Here is a 24,424-nt window from a genome sequence, read left to right as displayed (position 1 = left end):
CCTTGTGATTGTAGAAATTACATTCCACCCCTGAGATTTCTAATTTCATAACAAATCGCTCCTTTTATTAATAAATCATCACGTCAATTAACAGTTTTTAACGATGTTAGAAATATGTTTTAATTAATAATTTAGGTAATTTTATTATTGTATAGGAGAGGAATTATGAATTTTGTTTTTTTTTAATTAATTCTATTAAATAAAAAAATTTGACAATGGGGTATTTGTAATTTTCTAAATCACAAGAGGCAATCTATATTTTAAGGGCATGTTTGGTAGCCATTTCGTTTTTCGTTTTTAGTTTTTAGTTTTTAGTTTTTAGTTTATATTTACAAAAAATTTAAAAATTGTCATAAAAACTTATTTGATAATTTTTTTTTATTTATAAATGATTGTCTCAATTTGTAAATTTGAGGAAAAAATGTAAACTCAAAAAATGAGTTTATGTTGGTTTTTAAACAGAAATTTAAAAATTTAACTAACATTTTTTTTTTACAATTATTTTTTTTTCAATTATAATGTGTACCCATTGTCATAAATAATAAAAAATAAACATAAATATTTTAGGCTTGAACAAACATATTTTTTTGATTTATATTTTTAAAATTTTTCAAACATTATGTTCAAACCAAATGTGTTTGTTGTTTATATTTTTCTAAAAATAAACAAAAACTAATTTATAAAATTTTTATAAAAATAAATAAAAAATATAAACGTTACCAAATACTACTAAGTAAATCTCAAAAAAATATATTTGTAATTTATCTTAAATAAAAAATCATGTAAGACCCACTTTTCTTTTCACCTCTCTCTTCCCCCTCTTTGCCCTTGCTGTAGCTGTCGCAGCAGAGAGCCGTCTCTCTCTCCCTTTTTTGTGTCTTTCTCTCTCTTTCCACTTTGCTAAATGGCTCTCGACAATTAACATCAATTCAAGTTAAAAGCTTACTCACATGCCAGTTAATTTTAAGCTACTAAAGCTTAAAAACATCTGCATCAGATCCTCGACAATAATTAGCATAAAATTTATTTTTCATCAAACTCGTTATACATTTTCTTCATTTTGTCAACGCTATAGTTCCTCTCCTGATGAAGTGAGTTATTGTTCATCGCTACAACACAGTCGGTCAACCAGTCAATGACAATTTTTTTTTTTTTTTTGGTTGCATTTTTTAAGAAAATAACAAACAGAAAAATAGGTACTAATTTTGCATTTTTTAAGAAAATAACAAATACAATAAGAAAATAATATTTAAATAAAATTAAGTTAGAATAAAAAAATTGATACAATAAGTACTAAAAAGATGACTAATTAAAGTAGAAAAATAAGTTTGGAAAATTTACCAATAAATCCCATTTCATAAACTATTAAACCAATTAGTCCCAACTTTATTCTTTTGTTCGGATAAGTCCTATCAGTGGGGAAGTTCATTTCTTGTTGATCCTATTTTCCATATTTAGTGTAACTGTGTGGACGATTTTACCCATTATTGTTATGTTTCCATATACTGTTGGGGCGATCAATGTGATCCCTCACTTCACCATCACTTCACCATCTCCCACATTATAACTCTTCCCCCCTTCTGTCTGCAAGCCCACCCGCGCATCTCTCTCTCTAAAATTTCGTTCCCTCCAAACCCTTCCACACAACCAAAAAGAGTAAACACTTAGAAAATTGAATTATAGAAAGAGAAAATCGAGTTGGGTTTTTGATCGGAAACCCTGAGATCTTATCGCTGAGCATACTAGATTTTCCATCGCTGGTTCTGAGTCCTGTGACGCCATTGATTGAAGACCCATTTAACAAGTCTTGTTCATCATCGATTGGGAGTTCTTCTTCGGAGGAAGAGAAAGCGATTGTAGAGAAGGGGTTTTACTTGCACCCATCGCCCAGAACTACGACGCCGAGAGGATCGGAGCCACCGCAGCTTTTGCCTGTGTGTGTGTATGTGTGTGTGTGTGCGCGCGCGAGCGTGTATCAGTGTGTGTGTGTTATGCGCTGGGTGTGTCTTAGAGAGAGAAGACAGAGCTGGGTTTGGTGTGTACTCTGTATGTGTGTGTGTGTGTGCGTGCGTGTACCAGTGTGTGTGTTATGCGCTGGGTGTGTCTTAGAGAGAGAAGACAGAAGCCATCAGTGTGTGTGTCTGCGTGTTGAAGCCATTAGTGTGTGTGTGTGTGTGTGTGTGTGTATCAGTGTGTGCGTGTAGATTCATGTGTGTTGATGTCCCAGTCTGTGCTGTATATACTGTGTGTGTTGTATGTGCTGTGTGTGTGTATCAGTGTGTGTATGTGTGGGTGTGTGTTGAAGCCATTAGTGTGTGTGTGTGTGTGTGCGCGCGCGCGTGTATCAGTGTGTGTGTGTTATGCGCTAGGTGTGTCTTAGAGAGAGAAGAGATAGCTGGGTTTGGTGTGTGTGTGTGCATGGTGTCTTGTGTCTGCTAGAGAGAGAAGATATGTGTGTGGCTGGGTATCCATGTGAGAGAGAGAGAGAGAGAATGCTGAGAGAGATGAGTAGCGTCTAAATGAGGGTAATTACGTCTCTCAGAATTTTCTAGGACTAAGCGGTTTACTAGAATAAAAATGGGACCAATTGATTCATAAGTTTACATTAATCTCCCAATAAGTTTTAAACTCTAATTTAATTAAAAAATTGAGGAGGCTGGTGTGAATACTCTAACTAATCCATTGGAGACTCCTTTTACCAAAACATGTCATTAACTGACATCGTCAGTTATTGTATGACACTAAAACCAGTGGGTTAGCAAACCCCACGAAAGTTGCTATTACGGTAAAGCAAATCAATTCAAATTTATAAAAATTGTGCCACATGCACTTATTTTAGAAAGTTAGCGCTAAAAATAAATATATAAATCAAATCAAAATCAAATTTCAATAGAAAAGACAATGGGTATGTTTGGTTTGGATTTATAGCGTGATTTTGGAAAAAAAATTTAAAAAAATTTGTTTAGTTTGTAAATTTTTCAAAATAATTTCCAAAATCACTCTCTTTCTCTCTTACCTATCAATCAATCATTTTTTCTCTCTCCTCTCTCCTTCTCAATCACTTTTTCTCTCACACACATCTACTCAATTATAACAAAATCTCAAATCATTCCAAACTCTTAAACTCCAAAACTACTTTCAAAATAGGCAGTGGCTTTGGTCCAGTCCAAGATCGGACTGGACCGTGCTGTTGGGCCCGTGAGGGCCCACCACGGGTCCCGTTTTAATAATCCGAACCGTTCAATGTGTAGAACTCGTCAAGTACTATATGCCTGTAAAAAATCAGTTTTTTATCAACTGATTTTTTATCAACTGCTATGTGAACAAAACAGTTTTTTATCAACCGTTAATTTTTTCACCGTCCATTTTTTTTTATACAAAACTGATTTGATCACATAGCTATTGATATCCGATCAACGTGATTTTTTACAGGCATATAGTACTCGACGAGTTTTACATATTCAACGGTTCAGATTATCAAAACGGGCCCAAAAAATAGGCCCCATAGGCCGGACTGGACGGGCCCAGTCTTGATCTTAACTTGAGACAAGCTGGACCCTTCAAAATACACAACCAAACAAATCAAAAAAAATTCTAAACTCTCTCCCCAAAACAATTTTTAAAAACTACTCTCCCAAAACAAAACCAAACATCTTCTTCCTGATTCCTCCTAACTACTATGAAACCATAACCCTTCATCTTCTCCTACCTCCTCAACCATCCAACCACCACCATTGCCACCACCCATTTACATGTGTAATCAAGTACAGCATCTTGTAATTTTATGCCATTCGCAAAATCTGCCAAACTTTTCAGCACATCATTCGCCATGAATTAACGTGAAACAACATTCATTTTTGCAGAGCAGAGAAATTAATATCCAAAAATTCAGAAGACATCAACTGCGTTGAATCAAGGCAGATTTAGCAAGAGCATGAGCCATTTTCCCTCTACCTAACTTTTTGTGTAAATGTTGAAAATTTTTAAAACAAAATCCAAAAATAGCCTAAAGGGTGTAAACAAATTTTCATGCTCCAGAAACTAGGTTGGGATTAAAAGAATGCATTAAACAGCAGAATGAGCTATTTTTCATTTTTCCTCTTTATTTTCTTTTTTTTTTCTTTAAAGAACAATATTGTTACACAGCACAGATAGAATCTGTCCCACACAAATAATTTGTATCATGAATTTTAATATACACCATGTACATATGAGAATTAAAAGGAATAAAGCTAGGGTTTTCGCCTCAGCAACACTTGGATCAGACAAAGAATATGTGCTTAAAATCTTCTAGCAATTAGTCAGTAGCAATTGGATTTTGAGACAGCAATAGCCTTCACTGGCTGACAAGTACGATGATCACCCCGGTCCATGAAGCTGACCCCCGGTCACCCCCTTGTCAACGACATTTCAAGAAAAAAAAATGAGGGAAGGTGGTAAGAGGCTAGCATATGGGAAAAGGGCATCGGCAAATCAACCTGCAAAATACAAAATCCAAACGCACTGTTCAATTGGGACATAAATCGTACTATAGGTAGAGCTTGAACTCAATGAAGCTGTGCAATTCACAAGAAGGCCATGCCAAACACGTGAAAGAACATAAAAAATATTTTACAACACATGAAACTAAAAGTTTTAAGAAAAGCAGAAAACAGTTTTCATGTCAATGAATAGTTGAAAGAGAGAGATTTCCTAACAATATATTAATTTTTAGTATCAGTATTACGAGAGTTTAGTTTAGCAAATATTCCACTCAGATAATCAAAAGGTCCTCAAAAAGATTTTACAAAACTCTTGCAACCCACAAGACCTTTACCCACATCCATTCACCCAATCCAGGGTTTAGTTTAGCAAATATTCCAAAAAAAAAAAAAAAAAAAACTTAAATAAACAAGAAATAATAATTACAATTATAATGTTTTGTCAGATTAACTGGTAAGGATTCTTTAGTTGGCTAAGTGGCTCAGACATATATAGGTTTGAATCATTTGATCCCCTCTGCATTTACCAATGCACGTGGTTTGTGATAGTGTTGGGACTTGGGAACTTATTTCAACCCAAAATCAGTTGGGGCACCCTCGCATACCCCATGTTTATTTTATATGTCTAGAGATCTTTTGAGCCCAGTGATCAAAAGATTCTAAACAGAAGACTAGTTTTGTGTTAAGTCATGTGCATGGCACACATCTAAGAAAAATAATCCAAAAAATATCAAGTTCACAAAGAACCAAGAACCATAGTAACGATCATAAAATAATCAGATTGAGAAAACGAAACTAGTAATTTCTTTCAGACTTTCCTACCTTCTTCAGAGAAGACAAATACACCTCCAAGCATATCATCATCGTCCCCATCTTCCTCAGATTTCTCCTTGTCGCAAGGACTATTACTGCTGTCAACATCAGTAACAACTTCTGTTAATTCGGGGCATTCATCTTGAATTGATGCTTTACAGTATTCCTCTTCAAAATATTGCCCAAAATCTAGTGGGTCATGCATATCATCATGCACTGTCCCCTCGTCAAGAATATTCATACTCAAATCGGAACGGTTGGAGCTTGAGTTTGAAGCTTCACTGGTTACAACACTACTTGAAGACGGAACCTCAGCGGCTGTAGTTCCTCCAGAAGGTGCACCAGCTTTTGGTAAAGAAGTATTTATGACACGACTTTCTTCAACAGAAGAAATGCGAGAAGTTGATATATCAGCTTGTTTGAAGGACCTTTTGTACAGTGGAGGAGACAATAACATGGCATTATGTCCTTTAACCCCATCACTCTCATTTGCAGTTAGGACAATGTGAGGATAAGACCTCAAACTATCAGTTTGATCTAAATCATTTATAGCTGCAGGTGTTTTTGATGACCCTGATGAAAATGCCAATGGTATTACGAGTTAATGACTTAATATTAGTACCAAGTTTTAACATAATCACGTAATAAGAAAGGTGAACTTCAGAAACAAAAAATAAATAATAAAATAAATAAATAAATTATCTTACCAACATCCAGATTTTCAAGTGAGCCAGGTGACACTAGCTTAGTATGGGAAATCACAGCATCCTCTGAAAACTTCTCTTTACCACCATGAGAAGTAGAAGATAAAGTCGAATATTTCCCCCCAACCAGGCCCCTGAAGAAAACATCAAAGGAACATCTTAACACATAACAAACATTAGTCATAAATTAACCAGCAAACCATTGAAAAATTCCATGAGTGGCTCTAAAATCATGTTAATAAGAGAATCCTTTTGTTCATGAAACATCATATGACCACAGAAAGAACCCTCTAGGCACCATGGTTTACTCAAATGCCACAAACTATGTCAATCACTGATATAAGCAAACCAAAAAGGTTGTGAAGTTTTCACATGTAAATGTTCCAAAAAAATATATATAGTTTCAGAAGAGCTTCTGAGAAATCTTCTCCCTTGAACATTCATAAACCCACATGGAAGTTCCAGCATAAAGCTTAAAGAATATCATCACATCTTTCCACTACTTGGGAAGACAATCTCATTTAGACATAAAGAACTCATTTTTCAGGTCAAACATCTTCTGCTGCAACAAATGGAAAGGAAAAGAAATAAAAATAATTATTTTCCCCACATTTATGTACTTGAACCTAATCCTTGGTATTCATGTAGGCTGTGGTCATAAACTATAAAACAGTAGTGGGAGAAGATGATCTCATTTTAATCTAAAGTACTCATTCTTCAGGTCACATCTTCCCTCAAAAATCTTCTGCTGAAACAAATGGAAAGGAAAAAACTGAAATAATTATTTCCCCCATGTTTATGTACTTGAACCAAATCCCAAGTTTTAAAGTACGCTGTGGTCATAAACTATAAAACAGTAGTGGGAAAAGAGACCACTTGAAATCCCCATTTGGGAAGGCAGCCAACTACCACCAAACAAGGTCCTATGTCTAGAAAATGGTCAAAAGATATTGTGCATTATAAATTCGTCTCTTCGCTTAGATGACTGGTTCTGTTCTCTTTCTACAGCATTTAAGGTACAGATCCATCTCCCAGAATGAAGCAATGAAGAGTATTACTAAATTACTAATGATGGTAAAAATCTAAAACTACATGGTTCCAATATATATCATAAAGATGAAACTGAGTCTGCTACATAAATTCATGAAATTACTTGAAATATAAAATGGATTCATCTTTAATGCTACTATAAACAATAGAATGGCCACTGATTCCATATCAAATAACCAAACCAAACTAATTCTTGTATCCCAATCAAGTGAGGTCAACTACATGAATCCTTTTTTTCACCATTCTGCTCTGTCATTATGGTGATCATATTACTCTACCTTATTGTTGCATCTAGAAGTCTTTGATGTACATGACCAAACCCTCTTAGCATGTTCTCTTTCAACTTATCTTTAGTAGATGCCACTCCTACAACTCATTTGTATATTCCCTGGTCTTATAACACATCCATCTAAGCATTCACCTCTAAGCTACACACATTTTATGAATGTAAAGCACTGTAAGAAAAAATTGATGTATATTATTGATTGATATTTTTTTTTCAATTACAAGGATTACTATTATATAGGAGTGTGTTTGAGAGTAGGTGGAGAGTAGGTGAAGTGGAGGTGGTAGTGGTGTTTAGTGGAGTAGGTGAGGTGGTAGTGGTGGTAGGTTTATGGTAAATTCTAACAGCCCCCCGCAAACTCAAGGAGGATAGAAACTAACCAACTTGAGTTTGAAGAGAGGAACAAAACAAGAAAATACATAAAAATAAAAAAGGATAGGAGACACTGTATGGTCGTGTCAGACCGTTGGTGAAGACACTGAAAGGTGGTGTCATAACGTTGTAGAGGACACTGTATGGGGGTGTCATAACATTGTAGAGGACACTGGATGGCGGTGTCAGACCGATGTAGAAGACAGTTTATGGGGTCATGTCGGACCGTTGTAGCAGACAATGTTGTGACAGTTTACGGAGTCTTGCTGGACCCTTGTAGAAACTAACCGGAATCAATGTCGGGACAGTTTACAGAGTCTTGTCGGACCCATAAAGGAGCTAACCGGAATCAATGTCGGGACAGTTTACAGAGTCTTGTCGGACCCATGAAGGAGCTAACCGGAATCAATGTCGGGACAGTTTACAGAGTCTTGTCGGACCCTTAAAAAGTCGCACCCTCAAAAGGTGTGCCCAATTTTTTTAAAAGGCGTGCCATAAAAAGGCGTGCCCAATCCATAAAAAGGCGTGCCATCAAAAGGCGTGCCATCAAAAGACGGGCCATCAAAAGGCGCGCCCATGTCATAAAAAGATGTGCCGGACATGTTGGCGAGGCACGTGAGCGCCTTGGCTTGCGCGCCCGTGTTGTCGTCTGTCGGCAAGTGGCGCGCGATGCGCGGATCGGCCCTGGCTATTTAAACCAAGGGTGAGGCGGAGGCTGTGCATACCAGTCTGAAATCGCTGAAACCAACCCGTCTCTGAAAAAAACTCTGCCTCTTCGGAGAGAGAAACTTTGGAACACTTTGTAACCCAGAAAATGGCTTCGTCTTCCCGCGGTCTGCTCACCCTCTTTCCCGACCTCAACGAGTCAACAAGAGAGATAACTGGTGCGGTGGCAGTGGAACCTCAACCAAGCGCCCCGGAGTTTGCTCCGTTGAACTTTCCGATGCGGTCGGTGGAGCAAAGAATGGCAGTGCAGTCGGATGTGGAAGCCAATCAGTATACATTGAAGTCATGTGTGAAAACCATGACTGCGGTTACAAACTTGTTGAACCGGCTGCAGAGTAGGGCAAATGAGGTGCAGCATTTAAACGGCCAACTAGCTCTGCTCCAGCGCATGTATAAGGATGCGCGAGCAGAGATAAGTGTGCTGAAGGCGGAAAACAAGGAGCTGAAGCGGAAGGCTACCGTGATGTTTCGATTTGGAGGTCCGCCATATGCTGCAGTGGAGGAGCAGGGGGGAGTGAATGTGCTTGGTGGATTAGGAAGCACAGATACAACACTGTCAAGGGCCGCCCAGGACGGAGGCAAGAAGAAGAAACCGGCGGCAGAGTAGAGAAGGGAAAATCCCACTGTGGATGAGGTGGTTGTTGTTGTTGTTGTTGTTGTTTTTTTTTTTTTTTTTTTTTTTTTTTTTTGATGTAAAAGTGTGATCGGGGTTGATCCCCTGATATGAATAAAAGGATGGGCTGTTGTGCAAATTTGGAAAGTGTGTGGTGTTTTGTTTTTTTTTGGAAAGAATAATAATAGTAAAAATGTATTAATGGGGAAGAGGCAATTCCCGTCGGGTTTTTTTTTTTTTTTTTTTTTTTTTGTATCCAGAAGTAGCAGATGTACAGAGGAAGTAGCGAATGGCTGTTATAATAAAAAAATAAAGGTTGGTTTTAAAGGAAGGGAAATAATAGAAAAGTTTATATAAAATTGGGGAAAGTGGGTGGTGTAAAATAGAGGAAAAGAAAAAATAAAAAAAGCAAAAGAAGAAAAGTAAAATGGGGTTGGTGAGTTGGGGGAATAAAAACAATATATATATATATATAAAAAGAAAATAAGAAGAAAGGTGGGTGGTGGAAACAATTATGGTGGGGGGACAAAAAGAGAGAGAGAAGGACCACAACTCAAGCACGACAACCTTTCAGCTCCACCCATCTGGCCACCCAATCAACCCCGAGTTATTCTTGGTTTTGGAACAAACCAAAGCAAGCACTAGACAAAAAGAAGAATCTAACATTTGAAAATGTTGTTCTTATGAAGAATGACAAGGAAAAGTTTCACCGGAAGCTCATATTCGACGCTGTTAATGAGATCCTCGTGGGAAAATTGGCTTCGATGGGGTTTTTTTTTTTTTTGAGCCATGGTTGACAGTGGATGAAGCCATCTGCAGACAGCGAAGAAGGCACAACGCAGTGAGCACAGCCACAACTTGGTGGTGGTGGTGATCCTGGCAGACCACAGCCAGATTCAGGTGAAGTTTCTGTTGGTGGAAGGTTCGGCCTAAGAAGAACATGAAGCAGTCAAGGTGAGTGACGCTGTCTGTGTGTTTTCTGGTAGAGAGAACTGCCATGCATATGTGTGTGTATGTCGAGAGGGAGAGGTGATGGGTGTGTGTGTGAGCTGCTGGGTTTGTGTTAGAGAGAAGAGAGAATGGTGTCTATGTGTGGCTGGTCTGTGTTGGGTTTGTCCGGCGGGCGGCCAAGGCGAGATTGCCGCCCGCCGGTGGAACGAAAATATTAGGTTCTTAACCTTGCTCTGATACCATGTAAGAAAAAATTGATGTATATTATTGATTGATATTTTTTTTCAATTACAAGGATTACTATTATATAGGAGTGTGTTTGGGAGTAGGTGCAGAGTAGGTGAAGTGGAGGTGGTAGTGGTGTTTAGTGGAGTAGGTGAGGTGGTAGTGGTGGTAGGTTTATGGTAAATTCTAACAAGCACTATTGGCCAACATAATGTTCCATAAAGCATCACTGACCTTATCTATAAAAATTTTCTTTGAATTTTTCTGGTATTCGTTGATGAAATTAAAATGTCAAATGCACTTCTCCATTCGAGCCGACTTATTTTGATTCTATAGACACATCATTTCCAAACTAACCATCTTTATTCATAATCAAACATAGGTAAGAAAATATTCACTATTTGTTATCTCTTGGTTTTCAATATTCACTTCTCCATTATTTCTACTTATACGGTCACAAAAATAACATTCTACATATTCAGTTTTATTTTTACTAATTTTAAACTCTTTTTGACTATCTCCTTATTTCTAGTTTAATGTTAATTCCTTGCTTCGTTTCATCCATTAAAACAATGTCATCATGAATATGTTTAGTTAATCCATCCATGACTAAGCAAATATATACGGACTCAAATATGACCCTTGATGCAACCTTACAGTGATAGGAATTTCACTAGACCTAATTATAGGTGGTGTTTGGGAACTTGGGTTTGCGATTTTTTTTTATTTTTTCCACTAAAAGATAAACTTTTTGCAAAACCAAAAAAAATACATCCAAATAAAATATCACATCCAATCCCATAAACGTTTCACTTTTTCTCTTACAAACATTACATCCAACCACAAAAAAACCCAACTATCTTCCCAAACACAAAAAAATTTCTCCAATAATATCCTACAACTTAAAAAACTTACATAAAAACCCACTTCCCAAACACCCACATAGTCGCAACTCCATCATACATGTATTTTATTGCATCAATATACCCATTGGTCACACTATTTTTCTCCAACAGCCATATTATATTTCTAGAAATCCTATTATAAGATTTTTCTAAATCTATAAAAATCATATGTAGGTCCTTCCTTTTCTCTCTATGCTTTTTTATTACTCTTTTTAGTAAATATATATTACTTCTATAGTTGATTTACTGGGTAAGGGTGTAAACGGTTTGGCTTAGTTGGTGTTGAGGGTAAGTTTAGCACCGAACCGAATCTTTTGGTTTTGATGTTTAAGGAACCGATACAGACCGTATGCTATGGTTCAGTTTCATCAGTTTTGTCGGTTTGATATAGAAGAGGGATTTACATGAGGTTTTAAGGGTTTATAAAAGTTTGAAGAATTTCGCATTGAAAATAAATAAAGAAAATGTATGAAAGTTCATCTATAAATGTTTATCTCTAGTTTTTATCACAAAAGTGTATTATATTAATCACTAATCTTATAATGCTTAAAGAATTAAAATATAAAAGTACTTATATATAATATTTAGTCGGTTTGGTTTACATTGGTATAAAAAATTTCAAAACTGAAACAAATTGTATGTTATGAAAAACAGACCGAAAACTAAAATTTCAGTCGATTTTGATTGGTTGGTTCGGTTTCATCGGTTTTTCTTACACCCCTATTAATGGGCATAAATTAGATGATCCATTAACTCAATATCACTACAGTTATTGCAACTTTCAATATCTTCTTTATTCGTCAGGCGTTCCCTGGTCATTAGAAAATTATTAAAGAATTTTGTTAACCAAAACATCCCCTCCTTACATAAGCATGTCCAAGCCTCAATAATGATATAGTTTGGTCTTGATTTCATCTTCTTCAGTGAAAATTCCATCTCAAACTTCCCTAGTCCATGATAAAACCTACATACTCTAGTTCCATTAATGCTATCATCTTCATCTCCTTTTATGTTTTCTAAATGTTTTCATTTAACGATTTTCCATAACCCTCAATATTGATACAGTCTGGTGTTGATTTCATCTTCTTCAGTGAAAATTCCATCTCAAACTTCCTTAGTCAATGATAAAACCTATACACTCTGGTTCCATTAATGCTATCATCCTCATCTCCTTTTATGTTTTCTAAATGTTTTCATTTAACAATTTTCCATAATAAATTAATGGGACATTTATAAAAAAAAATCCCAAGGTTTGAGCCTTGTAACAAAATAAATCCCGAGTTTTTAATTTTGTTAATTTAAACCCTAATCTTTCGATTTTTTTTCAATTTAAGCCATTCACCTATTTTCGTTAAGTAAAATCAACAGAAAAATAGTATTTTAGTCATTAAAGTTAATGTACGTATGCATAAAATGTCTAAAATATACTTTTCATTGAGTTTAATGACTAAAATACTCATTTTTTGATCAATTTTCATGGAAATAGACAAATGGTTTAGATTGGAAACAAATCAAAAGTTTAGGATTAAAATTGACAAAATTAAAAACTCAGGGTTTATTTTGTTATAAGCCTCAAATCCTAGGTTTTTTTTTTTCATGATTTCCCCGAAATTAAGAATATCAAACATTTACTACTGCTTCACTAAACAAGTAGCGTCATGCCATATGAATTTCTACCTTTATTTGTAATGAAATATTTAAAAAGATAGAAGGGAATGGAAATATAGGGGCGTGGAAAGATGAAGATTTACTACACTTCAAGAAAGAAAAGCCAAACACAACCAAACCCAAGATAGATCCGCCAAAAAACCCTTTAACATGAATCCCAATATCTGACCCAAAAAACCATAGGAGTCAAGGTACAAATGAAATTTTTATCTTTTCATTTATATCTTCGCATGATCATTGATTGAGTGTGGAGTGTGGAGTGTGGTGAACAAGGAATGTAAACACATTCAAACTGAACCAGGAAAGAAAATTGGTTCCGATCTGAACAACCCACAAAAACTGTTTCAAATTGGAAACCAGATATTTTGTGAAACCATTCAAACCAACCACGATTCACAGCAGCCAGCCAGTTTGAGAGAGCTCAACTGTAGTCTGTCCAAAACATTGTTGGGTGAAAGTTTCAAACACATAACCAACTGTACAAGAGGCAGCCACTGTAACCACTGCCGTTTTTTATATTTTGGCAAGCAACTACTAATCATTTAATGTACATAGAAGCTAGTTTTTACTTGGAACTAATGTATAAAAAATTAAAATTAATTACAATTAATTAATTAATTTAAAGGGGGCAGTTTGTTAAGAATCATATAATGCCACACCAAAAAAACAAAAAACAAAAAAAAAAAGAAGTAAGAATTCCAATACACATTTCATATATTCCCAAACACTTTTATATATTTCCAAACACTGTTTGCATATTTCAATACAATTTTTACATATATACCAAAATTAGGATTTTTCTTATTTCAATAGAAATGAGATATTAAATTTGATTGAGAGCATAAGTTGAGACCTGCATTGGTTTTTCTTTTAAGAAAATTTAATTTTTTAGAAATTGTTTTTTATAATTTTAATATATTTATGAAATCACAATTTGATTCCAGTTGACCTAATGGTTGAACTAATGACAATTGACCCGGTCTCTTTTCTAGTTTACTCCATGGTTCAGGTTTCAAAAAATTGCTTAGTAAGCTTTGTATCCAATCTGTGTACACAAGGCAAATGCATGACGAGTGGAGAAGAAATATTTTAGTTCTTATTAACTATAAATAAAAATAAATGAGATATCCAAAATTGCAACAACTATAGAGGTATTAAGTTGATAAGTAATACAATTAAATTGTTGGAGTGAGTGATTGAGCATTGTTTAAGAATTGCAATAACAATGTCAAAGAATCAGTTGGATTTACGAAAAGTAGATCAACTATGGAAGTGATACACTAAGAAGTAAGAATATTAATAGAGAAGTACAAAGAGCATAGACGGGATCTTTATAAATTTATTTATTTTAAAATTACGATAGGGTGCTTAGAGGCCAAAACATATAATATGGTTAGTGTTAGAGACAAAGTGTGACAAAGGAATATATTAATGTAATAAAAGACATGTATGATGTGACTATGACTACACTTGGATTACAACTAGTAAATTTTTAATCATTATAAGATTGCACCAAAGATTAGCTTTGAGTTCTTACTTATTTGCCTAAGTCATTGATGAAATAACTCAACACATTTAGGATAATGTCCCACTCATTGTATATGTCGTTCATAGATGATATTGTTCTAGTGGATAAAACTAGGGGAGTAATTACCGTTACATTAGAAATCTAGAAAGAGATACTTGAGTCAAAAGGATTTAAATTAGACTCTTCTATGTGCCCTCGCTCCCCACCCTAGCTATTGCTTTGGAAGTTGGAAGGTCTGAAAGATATTAGTTACAAGAAGTTGAATGAATAAAAGAGAGTTGCTAGGAAAATGTAGAATCCCATGCTTCGGCCGAAGATGGGTTTTTCTAATATAGTTGATTCATTTGAATGCCTATTCAGGAATCTTTAATCCAACTATTAGTGACTGGAAAATTATCTCAGAAATATCATTGACAAGTAACACGAACATGCACACAGATAACTGAAATTACCTGTCATCACTCCAGTCTGACTGAATCCTGTGGAAACGTTCAAAAACAGGCAGCAAATCCTTCCGCTTTATCTCAACCTCGTGAACAGGAATCTTTTCAATCTCAATCTCGTCATCCCCAAGAAGACTCATCCTGAAGAAATGTATCTAGCATATAGGAGAAAAGATCATAAGCGTACTTAGGAACAGTCATAGAGAAGCAACTCATAATTAAACTAAGAAAATACCTTGGACTTTTGCCAAATTGGTATCCTCCCAGACCGTATCTGCACCTCTGCATTAGAGAGATACCAATGAGAATGTTCATGTGGCTTTACCAAATCTTTTTCCCCAGTATCATTATCTTCGTAGTCAAGAGTATCCATGACCATTGCTGCAGCTTTTTGTCCACAAGGAGCAATCCCATTAATGCATTCCTCTCTTTCAAGCCAATCTACTCTTCGGCAGACATCCCACCATTGAACAGGTTCAGATTTCACACGTAACTCTTCCTCTTGCATCTGCACCAACGAACCTGTCCCAGCTCTTGAAGCAGAGTCACCATGTTCTCCCCCCATTGAAGGCAGAAGTTCATATTGAATTACGTTACCAGAAGGAGCATAAACCAATAGGTGCTCTAAAGTGTTGCCATTTGAAAGAGCAGGTTGCATATGGGAATGCACAGACCTGTGAAAAATGGCGGCGACAACACCAGATGGCACAGAAATCTTTCCTGCTGCAGAAGATGCAGCATTGCTGACTGTATTTAGCCATCCAGAATTACCAAGTCTTATCCTGCTAACCACGGAAAGAGTTGCAGGTTGTGGAGGTGAATGAAAAGACAGTTGACTTATCATAAGAGATGAAGAAGACCACCACGGATGGGATAGGATAGGTACAAGGCTAGGGCCATCAACATGAGAGTTCTGTATTTGAAGACCAGTCTCACCACCAAAAGGTGATAGAACAAAAATATGGCAAGTTCCCCTGGATGAAACAATAGCTACCCACTGGCTGTATTGACTAAAACAAATGTCTTGAATCACCTGTTACATAAAAACAGCATAGTGAAAATTTGTGTCAATAAAAAGCCATGAATATCCATAAAAATAGCCGTAAGCATCATAAGATAAAGAATATACAGCTGAAGTCATGCCACGATGGAGCTTGTAAAGGTGCACATGAGAAGAACTCCAATCATAGCTTTGAGTTCCTGATCCATTTTGTGATGGCATGATCCGGAAGATATTTATATTGTGCCCATGTACAGAGGCAGTAACCAGAAGGGTCCCACTTGGGTCGAAACATAGAGCCGATATAGGACTAGTATGAGCCCTAAATTGCGACACAACTGCTTTAGACATAAAATCTCTTATAACAACCTGCAATAAACAACAATAAATATCAAGTTATGCTCACTTTATTTATTCTGATTATCAGCAAAAGCATTAACCGCATCAGTTAAAACATCAAATTGCTCTGGTATTTTTGGAAATGAGAGTATTACCACCAGCTGTAAGCATGAGCGGTATTACCAACCACCCAGGCACCCACAAAAGGAGAGGTGGTGTAGGGTTTAAGTAACAAATTAGGGACTGGTGCATTTGTGTCTTATGCATCAACAAGAAAAGATACAACCAAAATAAAAGAAAAATCATTGCAAGAGAAAACCCTCACATTTTTTGCTTTTTCTTTTTCTTTTTCAATTTTTTACTTGTGACGAAAGCAGGAACTGAACAGAAAACCTCATGACCAAATCGTGGATTTCAAAATAATTTTTTCATAAAAAATAACAACAATTGTTATACAACTATGAAGAACAAAAAAATAAATAAAAATTAACATCATTTCACTTATCATAGAAATCGAAGTCTGGGTTTCCTCATCCTTCATAGACATGAAGTGCCGCAAATATCAATTTTCCATGAAATTGTTGTTAAACTGTGTAGACTAACCGTTCCAGCAATGTCAGTTTCATTTGATTGTGCTGCAGCCCTGCCAACTTTCCAGGCCAAATTTGATGACACGGGAGAGCTAGAACCATCAGGATGAAGATCATTGTAATATTTAGTTAAAGTTTTGTAGCCCCTGTCTCCCAGATTCATTAAACCAGCAGCTAACTGCTTACTTGATTCCATTGCATACCGAGCCACCAGACTTCCATTGCCAGGCGAGGTAGAAGGGCTTACACCTGGAGACGGGCTAAGGTTTTGGGGACTTAGACGTCCTGTGTTTGATGACAATGGGTTGTTGGATGCATATGCTAACCATCTGGTGCCCACAGCCATTGGGCCATAGCCAATATTAATTCCAACCATTCCCGGACCCCCCAACTGAGGAACAGGATAAGTAAGGACACTGAATTTACTCTCAAGAGTAAGAGCGTCAAAGCAGTATATCTGCCAGCAAAACATTAAAGATATTAGTTAATTTCAAACTCTTCAGAACCACAAGTAAACTTCTTCAATATTACGTAATCAAGTTTTTAGACAAAACAGCCTTAAGTGAACATTTTTTTTTACTAGCAGCAGTCGTCACAGCACCCTATCTTATTCCTCTGGCCATTAGAGGAACTTAGCAAGCAATCCCTTAAAAACTCAACAGACAGTAATAAAAATAATAATTCACTCTGTTCAGTTTTGCTGAGGATATTTCCAAAGTAAATTATTAACTAGTGTCTCCAACGTGGATAAAGTTTATCCACATCATGGTCATTGCTATTGGCAGGAAACATCTTCTGAAGATGGAATTCAACATATGCTACTCAAATTGCAACCAAAACAGTTATGTCCAACAAAATAATTTAACATAAAGAGATGCTTACTTGTGCAGCAAGACCCACAACCACTGTTCGTGGACTGCATCTAACCATATACACAGTTGACCGGAATCTCAGAACATGAACATAGTTGTGAGACCTTAATGAATAAAACCGAACAGCTGTTGGAGAGTTGAGAAGGCTCCCCGATTGAGGTTCAATATAACCATCTCTGACATCTCTCCCATTTTGCATGGGAGATAAGCTTCCTGTTTCATCACTTGCAACAACCAAAAGCAAGGGATGTGATGTTCTAAATCCTTCCCGACCCTCGGACTTAGCAGGGATGGGCTGCATTTGTAAAAATGTGACTGGATCATCACGCTTCGAAACCAATTCACTGAAATTAGAAGCATCTTCTACATCAAGGACTTGAAAGCCATTGGAGTAACCAAGTAAGAGAACGTGCCTGACGACAGATGGGCTAATTTCTAGTTTGTCAAAGGAAGCCCATAAAACCTGTTTGGTCAAAAGAGAATTCAGAACATGTTCATGTGAATGATGTCAGCGCGTAGGCAAAAAACAAGAAAATTAAAGCACATAACAGCAGCATGCAAAAGGAAAAGGGAAATGTCAAAAACATCATAAAAGCTATCCGTGCATAATATGGAAGGGGAAAAAAAATCAATTCAACTGTGTATATCACTCACGCTATTATAAAGGGAGAACACTAATTTGGTCTTCCCCCATTTTGAAGCCTGGTCAATTTCAGTATTCCCTAAAAAACAAATTATTTTAAATAATTTTGGATAGTTGATTATTAAAAGGTTTTTCTATGGATTTTGCAATCACCTAAAAATATGAATTAAAACTCCTATTTTATTGTAGAAATAAACAAGTTAGAAACTAGTTAACTGATTAGTAAGGAAGGAGCAGTTGGATAAGATAAACAAATCTGATTCCACAAAAACTCTCACTACATATTTGGGAGAAACTTCCTGCAAATCACAATATTTTCTCTCTTTTCAATGTTTCAACTTTGAAGCCTTGTCAATTTTCAGTACTCCTTCAAAAAACAAATCATTTCAACTAAATAATTTTGGATTGTTGCTTCTTAAAAGGGCTTTCTATGGAATTTGCAATCACCTAAGATTATGAATTAATACTCCTATTATGTCGTAGAAACAAAGAAGTTAGAAATTGGATAATTGATTGGTCGGGAGGGAGAAGTTAAATGGATAAGATAAAGAATCTGATCCTACCAAAAACTCTTTCACATCAAATTTGGAGAAACTTCCTGCAACTGCTCATGATATTTTCTCTCTTTCAATGTTGCACTGGCATAGCTTATGAATTCCCTCTAGTTGTATGTATTCAACAAATGAACACCTCAAAATTTTAAAATCTACTGAGGCATCAGACAGAAATCTCCTCTATAATTTGTTCCAAGTTATTTTAGGTTGTCTTCCCACTAATCCATGACCAACTAAATTATTCGTACTAATCAAATCAGTGTTTAGAAAATATATTTACCTAATGAGCTGACCAAAATTATTGTAATTATACATTTTTATCCATATTTTTTAGTAAGATCTTTATCCACATGTTATTTAATAGTGTCAATAATATTTTATTCTTCTTACACATTCTGAGAAGATTCTTGTGGGAACAATGTTCATACAAATATGCCTTTCATCTAACTCAGAAAGTATTAATTTGACCCATCATGTAACTTATAAGTTATAACTCACTCACTAATGGTATGACTCTCGTATATATCCAGACGAGGTTGGTACAAACCTAGTTAATGCCTTTCCTGTTAAAAAAGTACTTAACAAAACTTTAATCCCATCCAGTCCTCCAAGCAGCTCCATATATATGTATCTTCCATTCAAACCTATACAATCATGTTTCTCTTCCAATATCAACCTATGTTCCTCTTAGCGTACCTTTGGCTTTTTGCGCTTGAACTTGAATCAATCCGCCCCTTCTTGCCTGTGTTGTAATTGATATCTGTAATGCACATTCCCATACCAAATTAGACAACTTGGGCTCATCTTGTCTTCGATAGATACCACCCAGATTTCCTCAAATATTTTAAAAGATCGTAGCCATTGCACAAGGATCCTGCTTATAGCAGGGCCCGGGAGAGATAATAGGTAAGCAATCTTACCTCCACTTTTTGTGAATTGGCTTATTCCTATGCTATGAAGCACGGATACGGGTAGGAGTATTGGTACTGGTATGATACGGGTACATCGATAAGGTAAAATCCAAAAAACGAAGAGTAAAAGTACAGATACGGCTTGGTACATTTGTAAAAAAATATTTATTTTTAATTTGAAGTAATAAAAAAATTGATTAAATGGTTTAATTTGTTAAGATTCAACCTACAATTAACATTTAATACCAAAAATAAAGGTAAAAAAAAAACAACGTCCAATTAATACACATTAATGTGTGTTTGGGAGAGGAAATATTGAATACACATCTAACCTTTGGCATAATGCACAAAGTGATGGTCCCAAGACTTGAACCCATAACCTTAAGGTTATTAGGCCAAGTCTTAACCATTGAACCAATGGTCACCCCTGTAATGCCAAAAATAAAGGTATAAACTAAAATTAAATGTTATTATATTAAACAACTTACAAACCATAACTTAATTTTAAAATCATGCTAAGCCTAAAACTTAAAATAAAAAAGAAGCCTAGTGAAATGAATTTTATCTCTATAATAGAAAAAATATATTATTTCGACTGAAGTACGGTATGGCTTAAGTATATACTAGGTACGTCTCGATACGCCAAAAATTAAGAAGACAAAAATTTGGGTATGTGTTTTGAGCACTCGGTACATATGCAGAAGTACCATATGAAATACCATATGTCAGAAAGTATCAGGTACGAGCACAGCATGTTTGTCAACATACCCATGCTTCATAGTTCCTGTGACTCAAACTCACATCCACAAGGTTGGGGGCTCATAGCACTTGCCATTGTGCCAAGTTACCACATCTAAAAACAAGAAAAGAAAAGAAAAGAAAAGAAAAGTTACTCACAAGTGCATTATTACTAACTAAACTTCTTATTCTTGTCTTTTCATGTATGACCACAAACCCATTTCAACATCCTCGTGTCACTGTCATTTACTTTTCATTCACCCTTAGTGCACCAAAAAATATAGATAGTATTATAGTAGTGTTATAGCTTAACTGACGGGGATCACAAAGGCATTGGATTACCAATAAACGAAACGAAAATTAAAATCCTATAAAGCGTAATTTCTACTTATATTAAAATTACAATACCTATAAACGAAATTACGCTTTATAGGATTTTAATTTTCGTTTAGTTTATTGGTAATCCGATGCCTTTTCGATCCCCATCATCAAACAACCTTCAATATTCAGCTAAAAACATAACTGAATAAATCTTAATTATTCTACTCCAACCAACTCAAGCATTACACATCACAAAATCAAGGAAGTCAAGCTCCAATATAACCTAAAACTTATTGTCAGACAACAAGCACTTAAACCTCAGTTCATTGCTTCATCCCCCAAGATGAAATTCTACAGTGACCTGGCAAAGATGTTATCATGACAGTACATATTCTCAAAACTAGTACATGCATGACAGATGTGAATTCATAATGCTTAATTTCTGTAAGGGAAGGACATCTACTTCCGACAGCCCTAAAATGTCTTGCACATAGTTTTCCACTTGCAAATACCAGTTTGATACAACTATCAATTGCCTATGACAGCAGGATTGTACACACACATTATTCATATATATAAGTTTTATGTACCTTTTATAAGTAGGATAAGATAGAAAGAGTATATGATGCTTGTCTTTATGTTAGAAGCACACCCTGAAATGTGAGAAGTGCGCTTCTAAGATGGCACAAGAAGGTTATGAATATGGCACATGCTCAACAACCAACACATTGTTTGTTGGACAGAAGTTTATCTCCAAGTACTCATTCACAAACTTTAAGAGATGTTTATCAGCACATGAGCTAATAATTATAAGTACTTGTTACTAAATGTGCTTCAAATCGAATCACTAATTATAGTATCAACCAATGGACAAATATTAATTACCAAGAAAGGGCAGCCCAATGCACCAGACTCCCCTCATTGCCGGATCTAGGAACAGTCAGATGGGTGTGGCCTTACCCCCTTGCATGCGCAGAGACTATGTCCATAATTATCAAGGGAAAAAAAAAAAAAGGCATCCGCAAGTTTAACATTATAAAAAGTCATGCATTATGGTGTCACAAAGTTCTTACTAATAGTATCTTCCTAAGTGAAAAACCACCAACAGACACCACAAAACACATCAACAAATGGCCAAAGATATGTCGTATTTTCTTCATTTTAAATATTTTTGATATTCACCAATAAGAAGTTCACTGATTCCTTCCTTAGCATAAATAAACCAATCCCAAACAACATCCAGAAACAACACTATTAGGCTGTGTTTGGTTGGAAGATTTGATAAGGAAAATGGAAAGGGAAAGGGAAAGGGAAATAGAATGAAAAGGAGAAAGAATTGAAAGGATTCGAATTCCAAGCTATGTTTGGTTGAGTTGGGAATTGGAGAAAGAAGAGTGCCTAAGTAAACCCAAAAGACAAAAAATGACATTGCATTTCCTTCTCACTTTCTTTTTCTTTGTGTTTTCCATTATAACCAAACAACATCAAACCCTCCAACCAAACACAGCCTTTAAAAAACCAAAAAATAAAACAAAATAAACACAATCAAAGACCCGTCTGGTTGCTATTGGAGACATAATTGCTGGACAAAAAATGATCCACTCTCTAATTTGAGAATAATTAAGACAAAATTGCTATTGGTAACTTTGAGAAACCCAATCTTTGCTCAGAAAAGAAAGAAACCCTCTCACTCAACCAATAGGCCTGGCCTGTTTGGTTACTAGGAAATGTCTAGATAAAGCTGAATCACCACTTGAAAAAGAAAGAAAGGAAATTTTGCTAACAAATACAAATCCAACTAATTGACTTACTTGAATTAATTTTTTAAGTTTCCTAGAAACCAAAAAAAAAAAATCAATACTACCTTCTCTAGCAAATCAAAATACTTCCCAAAAATAATTTTCTAAGCAAGCAAACACAATTTCGAATACGTGGCAAAATTAACTCCACAAACAACCTACAATCTCAACTATCCAAATCAAAATCCGAACTCAACTACTATCAACTAAAACCACGCAATCAAACAATGATAACATCAAATTTAAAATTTTTATAAAAAAAAAAATCAATATTTAATTATTTCGATGAAATCGAGCAAAACCTGGTGTTTGTGGTGGTCGCTGGAAATAGAGCCGGCGACGGAAGCTCCGGCGGAGCGAACGTTGGAAGAGACAGTCTTCAAACAAGAGGAAAGAAACCTCACAGAATTGGGGATGAAGGTGTGCTTCGTCTTGTTGCTTTCTTGTGTTTTCTTCATAATCAAACACTTCTTCAAGTTTCACCGCTCACCGGGGACTTACCGGCAATGATAACTGTTCCGCCGCCGTCTCCTCCTCCCTCCGCCTCCGCCGCCGCCGACCGTTGCCGGAAACTGACGATCAGATAGAGCATTTAAAAATCGAGACCGCCGGAATCTGACACACACAGCAGGATCAAGAAGTCGCCGGCGAGAAAATGGTGTCTGTCGGTGTTTTTCGTGGTGTTGGGTTTGACCTTGGCTCAGACGGTTTCTCTCTCTCTCTCTCTACCTCTCTGTTGGGGAATTTTTTGCATGTTAATTTTGCGCTGTAAGCAACTTTTGTTGAATTTCAAAAACCCCCCTCCAATTTTTTTATAATTTCATTTTGCTCCACCAAATACTTTTTGGAATTGCATAATGAGCATAATAAAATGTTTTGATCTGTTTTGGAATTGGTTGTTTTACTTGATTTTCTTACTTTTTACGATAAAATATACAGAAAAATAGAGATAAAATTGAATTTTTTATCGTGATTTTTTGACTATTAAAACAAGTCGTAATAATACATATCATCTTTTTACCTGCACCTTCAACCTAACATTATGTTTGAATAATAAAAAAATAGGAATAGAAATTTGAATTTTGTTCTTAATTTGTTTCATTTCATTCAATAAAACTTCATTCTTACATCTCTATAAATATCTCACATTTTTTTAAAAATGTGATTGATTTAAGAATAATTAAATATACAAATCCACAATATATTAAAAAAATTATTTGCATAAAAAATTTACCCCCATCTAAACATCTAAATTATCTTGACATACAAATTTCAATATGAGTAACAGAAATTCCAATTATAACGGTATTTTTATTTATTTTATTTTATTTCTACCATGCAAACATAATTTAATGATCAAACACCAATAAAAAATGGACACTAACACTCTATTTGGATTGGAGGAGAGAAGAGATAAAAAGAAAAGAAATAATAAGCTTGTTTAGTTTTGGTTTTCAAAAAATATTTTTTAGAAAATTTTACTTTTTTATTTTTTATATTTTTTGTTTTCAATAATTTTTTTTTAATATTCTAAGTAATTTTTAAAATTTTTAGACACGCCTAACATAAATATACTTAAAAAGTTTAATATTTGTGAAAAAAATCTTTAAAAATTTTACTAAATATCAAAAATAAAAAAATTAGTACATTTTTTATATTTATTAATTTTTTAAAATATTTTTTTCACAAATATTTTACTATTTAGATACATCTAAGTAAGGTGTATTTAAAAAAATTAGAAAATTGCTTAAAATTTTAAAAATATCACTAAAAATAAAAAATAAAAACACGAAAAATAAAAAAACTCAATTTTTAGAAATTGAATTCAAAAAACTGAAACCAAACACACTGAATTATATTTTTATACTATCATGTTTGGATGGGTGAAAAGA

The 24,424-nt window shown here is 35.2% G+C and overlaps 1 protein-coding gene across 2 annotated transcripts; it reads right to left on the bottom strand.

Annotated features, from left to right (window-relative positions):
• Window positions 1-4,065: 4,065 nt before the first annotated feature.
• LOC114270074 (autophagy-related protein 18h) lies at window positions 4,066-23,286 on the bottom strand. 2 transcript variants are annotated; one of them, XM_082915084.1, is made up of 10 exons: window positions 22,835-23,286; window positions 19,460-19,523; window positions 17,577-18,029; window positions 16,708-17,151; window positions 15,895-16,134; window positions 15,001-15,798; window positions 14,775-14,920; window positions 6,002-6,132; window positions 5,304-5,867; window positions 4,066-4,478 (listed from the first exon to the last, which is right to left on the bottom strand). In XM_082915084.1, the coding sequence occupies exons 3-10, from the start codon at window positions 17,865-17,867 to the stop codon at window positions 4,474-4,476; spliced, it is 2,619 nt and encodes an 872-aa protein (XP_082771210.1). In that variant the 5' UTR covers window positions 17,868-18,029; window positions 19,460-19,523; window positions 22,835-23,286; the 3' UTR covers window positions 4,066-4,473. The 2 variants fall into 2 exon arrangements, with proteins under 2 accessions (XP_082771210.1, XP_082771209.1); XM_082915083.1 differs by lacking the exon at window positions 19,460-19,523.
• Between the last annotated feature and the right edge of the window lie 1,138 nt (window positions 23,287-24,424).

Source organism: Camellia sinensis, chromosome 2, assembly GCF_055761805.1.
Source record: "Camellia sinensis isolate YWXY chromosome 2, ASM5576180v1, whole genome shotgun sequence".
Taxonomy (NCBI): Eukaryota; Viridiplantae; Streptophyta; class Magnoliopsida; order Ericales; family Theaceae; genus Camellia; species Camellia sinensis.
The sequence above is the reverse complement of the archived record's forward strand: the minus strand, read 5'-3'. Positions and strand labels throughout refer to the sequence as shown.